At 40.5% G+C, this 13,318-nt stretch overlaps 1 protein-coding gene across 7 annotated transcripts in view; it reads left to right on the top strand.

The window, feature by feature from the left end:
• The window catches only part of ggps1 (geranylgeranyl diphosphate synthase 1), a 98,597-nt gene that overhangs the window by 60,736 nt on the left and 24,543 nt on the right, over nt 1-13,318 (top strand). For 5 of the 7 annotated variants that reach the window (XM_073056643.1, XM_073056642.1, XM_073056644.1 and 2 more), the window contains one exon: nt 9,007-9,077. The exons of the other annotated variants lie outside the window; for them this stretch is intronic. In XM_073056643.1, the coding sequence (XP_072912744.1) occupies nt 9,007-9,077 (71 nt within the window). The remainder of the gene's footprint in view (nt 1-9,006; nt 9,078-13,318) is intronic. 7 annotated transcript variants of the gene reach the window in all.

Genomic DNA, 13,318 nt, shown 5'->3' on the forward strand with positions numbered 1-13,318 from the left:
TGTGCTATAGCTGGCTCTTTGAATCTTTTTTTTGTTTCAATACAAGGCACACTATGTGTAAATGAGCACATTGTTTTAAGATTATAATAATGCAGCAAAATGGCGACTCTTAAAATCATCAAATCCATGTGAGAAAACTTCTACCAGGTGGCCAGTAGTTTTGTTGCTCTGCTTTTTTTAAAATCTGGTCTGGTAAATCTATCCTTTAAGGAAGAGGGCTACTAATTGACAGTTTATTGATCACTCTGTGGACTGTGCTGAACATTTGCACATTCAGGTATCATATTTACTTGATGGGAATGTTAGTGATCAATGAGGCTACACTTCCAGGAATTCATCTGCCAGCCTTTGTCTCACTCCTCTCTCTTCCCCATTATACTGACTCTCCGACCTCATGTGTCACCATCACTCCAGTGCCAACATAGTATGCCTTCCATGTTCAGCTGAACAACACGAGCAACAACAGCACATTTGGCCTTTTATTTTCATGTGACCCTTTTTAATATCATAAAACCAGCATTCTTCATGAGTGATAAAACAAAATTACTCTTTGTTCAAATAGATCATCAAAACCTTGGCTATAGGCTTTTGTTTTAAAGATGAGACTTGTTTTGCAGGTAATACTAGAATTTGGGTCTTGGCAACTCACATAGTAGGTCCTGCTGGTGGAGTAATTAAATTTTGCTGAGCAAAAAGGCAAATTGGAAAATATAGATATGAAGGTTGTTTCACTGAAGCTGTGCAGGATGGAAGCTGGGACTGGGGAGGTCTGCAGCATAGCGGATAGTGTAACATACTACAGCGCCACTAATTGGGGTTCAATTCCAGTCACTGTAAGGCGTTTATATTTTCTTCCTGTAATCACTTGGGTTTCCTCTGGGTGCTTTGGTTTCCTCTTATTCAAAAGACATAAGGGTTAGAGTTAGTAAGTTATGGGCAAGCTCTGTTGGCACTAGAAGCATGGTCATTGATGCAAACTGTGTATTTTGATGTGCATGTGATAAATAAAGATGACCTTATGTAATAATTGTAATGTACAAGCAGGCCCAATGTGGTGTGGAACAATTTTGGAGAAGCAGATCTCCATAAGGCCCAGGATTGTGTTGGGTTAAGAGATGTATGAACGAGGCTGTTGGCTGCTGTTGATTCAATGTGGGGATGAAGCCTGGTTTGTTTGGTAACCTCCCAAATTCTTGCCAACCTTTCATGTATTGGATTCTTCCATTTGGGTTTCTGTCTGTCAGATAGATTAAGGTTATGTCCCCAATCAAAATCACACATGATACTTAATGTTGAGAGCGATTGTATTTTAATTGGTTCAGGACACTTAACCACACCATCCTCTTGCTGTCACCATTACTGCTCCACTTACATTCAGATTGTGAGATCATAAGCTTCCTCTTCCATTCTTATCTAATCTGAATTTGCAAATCATCAATATTAGCTGTACATGGAGCTCAGAAAAATAGAGGGCTATGGGCAACTCTAGGTAATTTCTCAGGTAAGAACATGTTCGGCACAGCCGAAGGGCCTATATTGTGCTGTAGGTTTTCTGTGTACCATTCTGCACAGAACTAATTCTGCTGGTGTTTCCAGAGGTTATCCCCACTTTTTAAAATATCTTGTCATTTCCATTTTCCTAAGCAACACGCACACAATGCTGGAGGAACTCAGCAGCTATGGAAATCAATAAATAGACAACACCCAGGCAAAGGCCCTTCAGGACTGGAATGGAATGAGGAATAAAATTGTGTGGGGATGAGGAGAATAGGTGGAAGGTGGTAAGTGAGGCCAGGTGGGTAGGAAAGCATTTTCTTTGTACCACAAGTTATTATGATGGGTAGTGTTACGTGTGACATGGCACATAACGGTGATGGTGAGTGTTACATGTGGGGGTTGCCAGGATGAAAGTGGACATGCATGTTAGTGGACCTGGTGATGGAAATGTGGGTGATGGAAGTTGATGGCCAGGGATCTGGGGTGATCCTGTTTTCACAGTGGCAGATTACTTCTGTCATTGGGTCATCTGAGAATTTGGAAAGTGTAGGGACCAGGATCATTGAGAACTGGCTGTCATTGGCCTGGATGTAGAAACAGTGGGCTAGGCCATACTCCTGTAGTAAACTGCCAGCTGCATTACCTATGTCAGCATTTTCTCAACTGACACCACAGACTACAGCACAGCTACATGCTGGGCATGTGTGGGTGTTAGATGTTGATGCATCTGATTGTGTTCCACCTCTGTTGAATGATGTCCTGTAATGTACAGCGGAACAGATGCACTTGTTTTCCTGTCCCTTCAGTTTTGTTCCTATAACTGGCCCGTGTAAGAATAAGGCTACCGACCTGCAGTGAGGTAACTTTCATTTTTACAATACATCAGTTTAAATGTATGTCAACTAATTCTATATGCCTACGATCACAGGCATGCAGAAACAGTGCTGTCGGCTAGCAAATGGCCTTTTCCTGAGTTTGGTTTTCACCTGCAGGCTGATGCTTTTGGTAGTGAAGACAGAGCTGCAAGACTGTCAATGGTCAGTGTAAAGCACCTGCAGGGATTGTTCTGGTCTGATCCAGCACAGGATTTTCAGATTATCTCATGTTGGGGCAGTGTGTATATGAGAAATGAGGCACGGGGTAAGTCATTGAGAGACAGATAATTGTACAGGAGCAGAAAAAAGCATTGCAGGTAACTCCTGTGCAATGACAAGACAGAAAAGAGCAAAATTGCTTGAGATAGGTCTAATTCATCTGGCATTAAAAGAAGGTCATGTGGTTAACAATATCACAGCCTTGTTATTGTATTCTTAATTTTGCACTGTATTAATGCTCTTCATTGGGATTTGGGGTTTTTAATTTGTAAAATGTTTTGAAAAACTAATAATAAAAAAAAATTTTAAAAACAAAAAACAATATCACAGCCTGTGGAAAGATTGAGTTGGGTGATTGCTTGTGTTACAGTCGCAATAGGATCTTCTTTGCTCTTCAATAGGATCTTCTCTAGCCACTGGTAATAATTGGAGGAATGCAGGGAGGAAAGATCTATGAAAGGCACAGATTTGAGAGGCAGTACATGTTGAAGAATGGTGGTAGTGTGCAAGAGTGAAGGCAACAAGAACGTTTGCGTCTGTAGAGAACTGCACTGCTGCCTGCAAGTTGGAGGACTATGGTCTGTGTGAAACCAAGGTTTATACTGACATGAGCTAATTAACCTGGGACTTCCTGGCATCCCTTAACTCTTCATTCTTGTTTTCATCCTGCAAGGCAATAGGTCATTCATCAGATCAATTACATTACACAGTTAATTTCGTTCAATTCTACTCAGTATATTAACTCCATCAATCCACTGTTGTCATTTATTAATACACTTGCCTAACAGTCTTTCTGAGGTATTCTGAAATATTGAATTCAACTGTTTAACCTCAACTTTAAGGGTAGGATGAGTGAGTTCATGTCCTCTTCTCATAGCTACCATTGGGGAGGAGGAACAGGAGAGAGAAGGGAGACACACCTTTTCAGGAACAGCTTCTTCAGGTTTCTGAACAAACAACGAACCTATGAACATGCCTCACTATTTTTGCTCTCTTTTTGCACTAATTTAATTCAGTTGTTTTTCTTAATATATTTTATAGTTTTTATGAATTACACTACTGCTGTTGTAAAATAAATTTCACGACATACATCAGTGATATTAAACCTGATTCTGATTTCCATTTGCTTGGTGTTTCCTCACCATTCCTATATAGCCATGTTGGAGATGAACTGTTATGCACCTTCTAGTTGGTGTAAGCAATGGCTAGCTCTGTGGACAAGTATTCAAACACGTTACGTTCATCAATCGTGTTTACATTTGCTTTTGACTTTTTTGGTGCAAAACAATTATGATCTATATTGCATTGATGTTTTCGATACAGTAGTCAAATGAGTGAGCATAGCTATATTGTGCAAAAATAAGTTGTAATGGCAGACTTAAAAAATGTAGTTGGTTAATGAAATGGAGTTTTTGATTATAATTGATCACAGCTGTTACTGTGCCACAAAATGTCATAGCATGCAGCCTGGAGAATAGTCTCTCAAGAAGACAGATACTTAAAACAAAAAGATTTTTTGGTTACTCAGTTCAGCTCAAAAGGTAGCATAGCAGCTAATGTGCGCTATCAGCAGCTAATGTGCGTTCAATTCCAACGTCATCTAAGAAGTTTTTAACTTTCTTCCCGTGAGCATAAGACATAGGAGCAGAATTAGGCCATCTGGCCCATCAAGTCTGCTCCGCCATTCAATCATGGCTGATCTTCAACCCCAGTTACTGGTCGTCTCCCCTTAATCTTTGATGCTATGTCCAATCAAGAACATATCAATCTCTGCCTTAAATACACCTAATGACCTGACCTTCACAGCTGCAGGCACAGCTGAATTCCACAAATTCACCAGTCTTTGGCTAAAGAAATTTCTCCACATCTGTTTTGAAAGGGTGTCCTTCTATCCTGAGGCAGTGCCCTCCTGTCCTAGACTCTCCCACCATGGGAAACATCCTTTTCACATCTACTCTGTCTAGGCCTTTCAACATCCAAAGTTTTGATGAGGATTCCCCCCCCCCCCCCCCCACCTTCTGAATTCCAGTGAGTACAGACCCAGAGCCATCAAATGTTCTGATGAAATATGATAACCCTTTCATTCCTCAAATCATCCTTGTAAACCTCCTCTGGATCCTCTCCAATGCCAGGAGATCTTTTCTAAGATGAGGGGTCCAAAATTCTGGGCCCCTCATCTTAGAAAATAATAAAAATATCCAACTTGATGCTTTTCAGAAGCTCCAGCACATCCTCTTCCTTAATATGTACATGCTCAAGCTTTTCAGTCCACTGCAAGTCATCCCTACAATCACCAAGGTCCTTTTCCATAATGAATACTTTGTTTCAGTATTCACTAAGTACCTCTGCTATCTCCTCTGGTTCCATACACACTTTTCCACTGTCACACTTGATTGGTCCTATTCTCTCATCTTATTTTCTTGCTCTTCACATACTTGTAGAATGCCTTAGGTTTTTCCTTAATCCTGTCCGCCAAGGCCTTCTCATGGCCCCTTCTGGCTCTCCTAATTTCATTCTTAAGCTCCTTCTTGCTAGCCTTATAATCTTCTAGATCTCTATCATTACCTAGTTTTTTTGAACCTTTCGTAAGCTCTTTTCTTCTTGACTAGATTTACAACAGCCTTTGTACACCATGGTTCCTGTACCCTACCATCTTTTCCCTGTCTCACTGGAACGTAACTATGCAAAACCCCACACAAAAATCCGCTGTTCATTTGCCACATTTCTTCTGTACATTTCCCTGAGAACATCTGTTCCCAATTTATGCTTCCAAGTTCCTGCCTGATATTTCCCCTTACTCCAATTAAACGCTTTCTTATATCCTATTTAAGTAACAAAATGTACAAGGCAGCACCAGATCACCAACACTGGCTATTCAAACCCTCAAAATTCACAATCTCAGAAACAACTGCAACATTAAAAGCTTCAAATCATTCTTTTTGCCCACAATGCAGAAAAAGATCTATGAAAGGGATGATGAAACTACGTCCCAAAATCCATGCTAGAGTGCATTCATTTACAAATGGCATAGGAGAAATAATCTAAGTGACAAGAATAGGTTTCTCATCTGGAAGAGCTTAAGCTGCAATTACCCAGATTCTAGTTTTAATAAATTGGATGCCAAAATATTTAAATACAAGCCACATTGCATTTTTACTACACCCAAAAGAAAACAACTTTGTTGAGGTCGAAACTGTTAAGTGGAGTCGTTAAGTCTAAGGTTTGTTTCTAACTTACCAGCTCCAAATTCCTCCATTTTAAAGATAGCATGTAGAACAGGCCCTTCCAGTCCAACAAGCCACAAGTCAACAACCCATCTATTTAACACTAGCTTAATCACAGAACAATTTACAATGACTAATTAATGATGTGTTTGGATTGTGGGAGACCCGGAGGAACCCCACATGCATGTACGGGAGAGCAAGGATAAAATTGAGCGAAGTTACATAGGAGTAGTCACCCCAATGTTGCAGGAGGCTACACAGGGCAAGATAGTACAAAGACAGCATGGTTTCCTTCAGTGAAAATCCTGCCTGACGAACCTGTTGGAATTCTTTGAGGAGTTTACAAGGAGGATAAAGTGGATGTTGTATATTTGGGCTTTAAGATGGCCTTTGACAAGGTGCCACATGAGGCTGCTTACCAAGTTAAGAACACATGGTATTACAGGAAAATTACTAACATGGTTAGTAATTGGGTGATTGGTAGGAGGCAGCGAGTGGGAATAAAAGGATTCTTTTCTGGTTGGCTACCAGTGACTAGTGATGTTTCACATGGGTCGGTGTTGGGACAGGTTCTTTTTATGCTGTACGCAAACCATTTCGATGATGGAATAGATAGCTTTGCTGCCATGTTTGCAAATGATACAAAGATTGGTGGAGGGGCAGCTAGTGTTGAGGAAACAGGTAGGATGCAGAAGGACATAGATTAGGAAAATGGGCAAGAAAGTGGCAAATGAAATACAATGGAATAGAATAAATTTTTATTCTATTCTGGGAGGGAGGAGATTGCTCGGCCTCTGGTGATGATCTTTGCATCCTCAATGAGGACAGGAGAGGTTCCGGAGGATTGGAGGGTTGCGGATGTTGTTCCCTTATTCAAGAAAGGGAATAGAGATAGCCCAGGAAATTATAGACAAGTGAGTCTTACTTCAGTGGTTGGTAAGTTGATGGAGAAGATCCTGAGAGGTATAATATGATTAGGAATAGTCAGCATGGCTTTGTGAAAGGTAGGTTGTGCCTTATGAGCCTGATTGAATTTTTTGAGGATGTGACTAAACACATTCATGAAGGTAGAGCAGTAGATGTAGTGTATATGTATTTCAGCAAGGCATTTGCTAAAGTACCACATGCAAGGCAAATTGAGAAAGTAAGGAGGCATGGGATCCAAGGGGGCATTGCTTTGTGGATCCAGAACTGGCTTGCCCATAGAAGGCAAAGAGTGGTTGTAGCATGTCATATTCTGCATGGAGATTGGTGACCAGTGGTGTACCTTAGGGATCTGTTGTGGGACCCCTACTCTTCAAGATTTTTATAAATGACCTGAATGAAGAAGAGAAGGGATGGGTTAATAAATTTGCTGATGACACAAGTTTGGGGGTGTTGTGGATAGTGTGGAGGGCTGTCAGATTATAGCAGGACATTGATAGGATACAAAACTGGGCTTAGAAATGGCAAAACTGATAGCAGAATATAGTTTAATGGTAAGACTCTTGGCAATGTAGAGGATCAGAGGGATCTTGGAGTTTGAGTCCATAGGGTACTCAAAGCTGCTATGCAGGTTGACTCTGTGGTTAAGAAGGCATACGGTGCATTGGCCTTCATAAATCATGGGATTGAGTTTAAGAACAGAGAGGTAATATTGCAGCTCTTTAGGACCCTGGTCAGATCCCACTTGGAGTATTGTGCTCAGTTCTGGTCACCTCACTACTGGATGGATGTGGAAACCATAGAAAGGGTGCAGAGGAGATTTACAAGGATGTTGCCTGGATTGGGGAGCATGCCTTATGAGAATAGGTTGAGTGAACTCGGCCTTTTCTCCTTGGAGTGATGGAGGATGAGAGATGACCTGGTAGAGGTATACAAGATAATGAGAGCCATTGATCTTGTGGATAGTCAGAGGTTTTTCCCCCAGGATTTAAATGGCTATCACGAGAGGGCACAGTTTTAAGGTGCTTGGAAGTAGGTACAGAAGAGATGTCAGGACTGAGTTTTTTACTCAGAGTGATGAGTGTGTGGAATGGGCTGCTGGTGGTGGTGGTGGAGGCGGATGCGATAGGGTCTTTTAAGAGACTCCTGGATAGGTATGTGGAGCTTAGAAAAATAGGGGGCCATGGGTAACCTTAGGTAATTTCTACAGTAAGGACATGTTGGGCACAGCTTTGTGGGCCGAAGGTCCTGTATTGTGCTGTAGGTTTTCTGTGTTTCTATAATTTAGTTTACAATGCCTCTGGTATTTCTTGACTGATTCAGAACAATGATGTAAAGTTGCTTATGGTCATGTCAGGGAAGCTGAGACATCCTGAAGCATTTTGCATTACAGGGGTTGGCAATATCCAAAGATACTGGGTCAGATCATATTGGACTGGAGCCGTCATGGGGTTGGGTGTTAGGTAGGTAGAAAAAGTAGTAATGAGGAAGAATTCAAATCTCTATCAGTATAACTATTTGAATGAAAACAAAATGATTAAAATTAAGAGATAACTGCGGATGCTGTACATTGAGAGCAACACACAAAATGCTGCAGGAACTCAACAGTTTTGGCACCATCTGAGAGGAATAAATAGTTGACTTTTTGGGCCCAGACCATCTGACTTGAGTTCCAACAGCATTTTGTTTGTTACTGTTAAAATAGATTGTTTGGGTTGTTATTAATGTCTTTACTAGTTCATCTTTTGAGAAGGAAACACCTGTTGTTGCTTGAATGCTGCTCTGACTGATTCCCTTTGAAGGTTGTTGATTCTGACCAGCCATTGAAGTCCTTAAGCTGCAACTCTGTAGTGTCCCAATCATCTGGGAGGGCAAGGTTCCCATATCACTTACCACTTCCATTCATTGCCATTGATTCTTATGGAAAACACTGAATATCTGGATTCAATTCAATTATTTATTCGGGGAGGTGGTGTCATCAGGTGTTTGTAGGTTCAGGAAAGTGAGCTATTACCGTAATCTAGAAGACAACCAAGGGTGGCCAATAAATGTCACGCCTTGCAAAAGATTTCCATTCCAGAGAACGTCTTTAATGTGCGGTCAAGTAATTATTGTCAGTGAAACACATGCTGCTCGAATATTGATATTGGAGAAACAACTGACCAAGAAATCATGTGATTGGGTGTATTAGATTTGTGGCTACAAAGAGGAAATGTGAAAGATGTCCATTGGCCACTAATTGTAATAAATCATTTTCTTTCAACAAGGAAAGCACGTGAGAACCAAACTTTCACAAGCCTTTAACCATTGGTTGAATGTCCCTGAAGAAAAATTGCAGGTAAGAGCTTTGTTTACAATAATTTTGTGAAGTGTAGTATGCATCCTAAATTGATGGAGTTAATGTTAAGATGGGGAAACCTCAGGGAATTCTCTTCTGTACAGCTGAGGCCAGTTAGTAACAGTCCATCCATCAAGTTGCAAGATATTTAAATTGGGTGATTTCTTCCAGGGTGTGTGCTAGGTAGTAGTCCTAAGTTTTAATTGCTTGATCTTTACTGCGCTTGATGTATCCCACTTTTGCTTAGTTTGACCTGGGTCAGAAGATTTTGGCAGAGTTGGAACATCTTGCCTTAAGTTTTAAGGATTTTGGATTTTGTGCAGGCTGAAACATGTAAACTTGAACTTCAGTGTGTTAACTTGTGTAAAATCACAGGTTTTGTTCCATATGTACAGAGCAAGAACTACAGTGGCATAGTATGATTAAATGTTTTTATTAAGTCATGTTAGTAATAGTGCATGCTGAGCAACTTGCAGTGTGGGAGCAATGAATAGAGCCAGCTGAGACGAAAAGGTGTGCATACTTCAAAGCCCATGCCAAAAGGAGACCCAATCAATTCACCATGCAGTCAAACAACTACATGCAAGCTTGCCACATTCTTGCAATCAGTCTGATACAGTTCAGGTTTGGTCTCAGCCGTGTAGAAGAACAGTTGTGATTCTTCATACTTGAGTCCTGATGTCATTCCATCAAAATTATTATTGGCAATGCATGAGGCTTTCACAATTGCAATTATCTATCGTCTTTTGAATACTCTGTTCAGCTTTGCTACTTCAGTACTCAGTGACTCTCACATGCACTGTTACTGTGCGTGAGTGGTCAACAAGAATTTATTTCGATGGCATTCTGGCAAGGGTGCTATTTATTGTCCTTCCCTGACTGACCTTGAAAATATTTCTGTTGATCCTGAGTTACGTGAACACTAAGTAGGGATTGGGTGGTTGTCTTCTCTGGTGTGACAACAATCCCAACAGTTTTGTTAGCAGTGTTAGAATAACTTTGTGTTGCTGATTTAACCAGATTTAAATGCTAAACCTTAGTGGCATAAGTGAATTCTCGCGCTCTAGATTGTTAGTTCTCTCTTGTGAATCAAGTTCAGTAAGCATATCTGAGGAGACAGTGGCTTTGGTTTGAGAGTACAGATGAAGACAATTAGAAGCCTTTATTGAGTAAGCCTTGTAGCTTTCGTGCTTCGGCTGTTGTGCTTTTTCTTTCCCTCATTCCCACAATAGTACTGCGGCTGGTGGAAATTGGGATGGCATGGTAGCATGGTTAGTGTAATGATATTACAGTCCCAGTGGTGTGGGTTCAATTCTGCCATTGTCTGTAAGGAGTATAACACTCAGCTCTATCAACCCACGTTCGTCCAGGGGAAACCGCCATTTTCCCACCGAACTGTCTCACGTTTGCATAGATGCTGTGTTATGACCCCTGGTACTACCCACAACGTAAAATATCAGGTAGTACACAATGTACGTTTAAACGATTACACTTTATAAATTTTACTGTGACTATGGGGTTAGTAGAGAAACAAAATTATAAAATTAATAGGCACTAAGATTATACAGTTCATGCACAACGTTGGAGCTCACGCAATATCCTTAATCCACTATTCGATTTCCTCCGAACTCCACGACCTTTGGAGTGGGACCAACCACAGTGGTCTACCAGAGCGCTTCCTGCAAGTCCTTCCTATTCGCCTCTCCTCACCGATCTCCTGCGTACTACCAACCCCAGTTCCCACACATACAGATGGAATAACAATACTTCCATTGGTTAGTTCCCTGTAATCAGTAGTTATAACCCAAACATCGCAGCTACAGAAAAACATTACCTCATTTGTTAACATTACAGAGAAGCCATTTTATTATTAGCAGTTAACATTACAGTTAATATTCTGAGAACCCTACAGGAGTTTGTCTGTGGAATGCATGGGTTTTTTCCAGATCCTCTTGTTTCCTTACACAGTCCAAAGATGTACTGGGTAGGTTAATTGGTCTTTGTAAATTTTCCCGTGATTCAGATTAAATTGGGTTTGTGGAGGGTTTGCTTGGTGGTGTGGAAAGCTTCTATCTCTAAATGAAATTTTAACATTTCTGTGAAGAGACCTTACAAAGTTTTGGGTCTCCTTTGTCATTAAGTGAAAGTAAATTATTCCCTATGTAGCAATAGCATTAACATTAAACAAATTTTGTATGAGTCTTCAAAATAAATGACACTCAGGGCATATCAAAACTGTGTAATTGAGGGCAAAAAGAGTGAGGGGTGCAACTATTATTATCACCAGGGAAAGTGGTCAAGACTGAAATCCATGGGACTTGCATCCGAGAATAATAAGAGATGATTGAGAGGGAAGATGGTAATCAGTGCATCAGTTAAAGTTCCGTGAGCTATCTTAATATTTCAAGCAAGGGAGAAAGCTGGAAGTTAAAGTCCTGTTAGTTCAGTTGTTGGGAAATTGCTGGAATTCATTATTAAGGAAGTGGTAGCATAAAAGTTTAACACGATTAGGCAGAAAGTCCTGCACAAGGTTACTAAATAAGATGAGGTGTGAAGAAGTGGAGATCACATGGATTAAACTTTGGTTAACAAACAAGAGCTTTTAAAACTGGAAAACTAACTGTCTCTGGATCAGTTGAAGGTTCTCACTTTTCAGTCTCATTTGGTTGAGGTCAAATGTGCTAGTTGCAGATTAAAATGTGGAAAATTAAGGTGTGAGAAGATTAGGGAATTGGCAAAAGACAGTAAACAGTAAGCAGGCTGTTGGTGTTACGACAGGGATTATAGATTGGATTTTGTTAGGAGCAATCAAAACAGTTTAATAAAAATTATGAGCAGGAGATCCCATTTCAGTTTGACTTCATTCTGATATGTCTGTCTGTGGCTGCCTCTATCATCACGATGAGGCTAAATCAATGCGTATGAGCATTGATTTCTCTAACTTCTGGTAATTTCTTCTCTTTTTCCATTACCCATTCTGGTACCCTCTTGCTCCTTTTCTTTTTTCCTGATTATCTCCTTCTGGTTCCTCTCTTCCTTCAATTTTTCTGTGGTCCACTCTACCCCTCACCTTATCTTGCCTATCACTGAATTCCCTTCACCCACCTTTTTTGGCTTCATCCTTTTTCTCTTTCTGGTCCTAAAAAGTCTGTGCCTGAAGAATCAACCATTTATTCTCCTGCCTGTCGTGCTGAGTTCCTCCAGCATTTCAGAACAAAAAACAGAACACTGTGGCACAATACAGGCCCGTCAGTTCACAATGTTGTGTTGACCTATTAACCTACTCAAAGTTGAGTCTAACCCTACATAACCCTCCATTTTTCTATCATCCATATGCCTACCTAAGAGTTTAAATGTCTTGTGTATCTGCCTCTATCAACACCCAAGGCCAGGTGTTGCATGCGCTCACCACTCTCCATGAAAAGAACTTGCCTCTGTCATCCCCCTATACTTTCCTCAAATCGCCTTAAAATTATGCTCCTTGGCGTTTTATATGTGTTAATAGAAATTGTCTTGAGATGCTGAAGGAACAGATAATCCTTGTCTTTGAACTTGCAGGTAAGTGCAAGAGATGAAATGGGAGTGTGAAGTACATGGGATTGATTCTGAAGAGGAGAGTTGTCTTGATGTAGAAGGTGTTTCTAGGGATTTTGATGGTTGACAGGGTATATGCTGAGCACATTTTCCCAAATGGAGAAACCTGGAAGTATGAGTCATTATTTCAGGATAAAACATCATCATTTCATGCTGAGGTGAGTGGGAATTTCATGTGGCTGTGAATCTTTTCGGTGTATCCCAGTGTATCTCAGTCAGTTGATATATTTGAAGCTGAATTTTTTTCCTTTAAACCTGATGAAGTGTGGGTTGTTGAAAACAAATACTGAAACAACAATCTTGTCTAACTATATTTGAAAGCCAGAGCAGATTTGAGAGGCTACTGATCATTTCTTTGTAGATAGCCTTGGTGTCTAGATTTCACACTCCTTTATTTGATCTGCAGGCAAGAGGCAAGATGGTAGCTTGGGTAGGCTAATGTAATTTCTCATTTCTTTCTCTTTGGTTTTGGCAATATGTCCAGTACCCCCTTAGGCACCTGTTTGTATCTTGGAGAAACAGCAGAGTTGTAACAGCATGCATGATTTTACACTTAAGCAGAAGTATTGAATATTGATCTTCATTGCTGCATGTGGAGAGTAAACTACAGAAGTGAATGATTAAAATATAATGAAGCAGCAATTGAG

The sequence above is a fragment of the Hemitrygon akajei genome, chromosome 9, assembly GCF_048418815.1.
Source record: "Hemitrygon akajei chromosome 9, sHemAka1.3, whole genome shotgun sequence".
NCBI lineage: Eukaryota > Metazoa > Chordata > Chondrichthyes > Myliobatiformes > Dasyatidae > Hemitrygon > Hemitrygon akajei.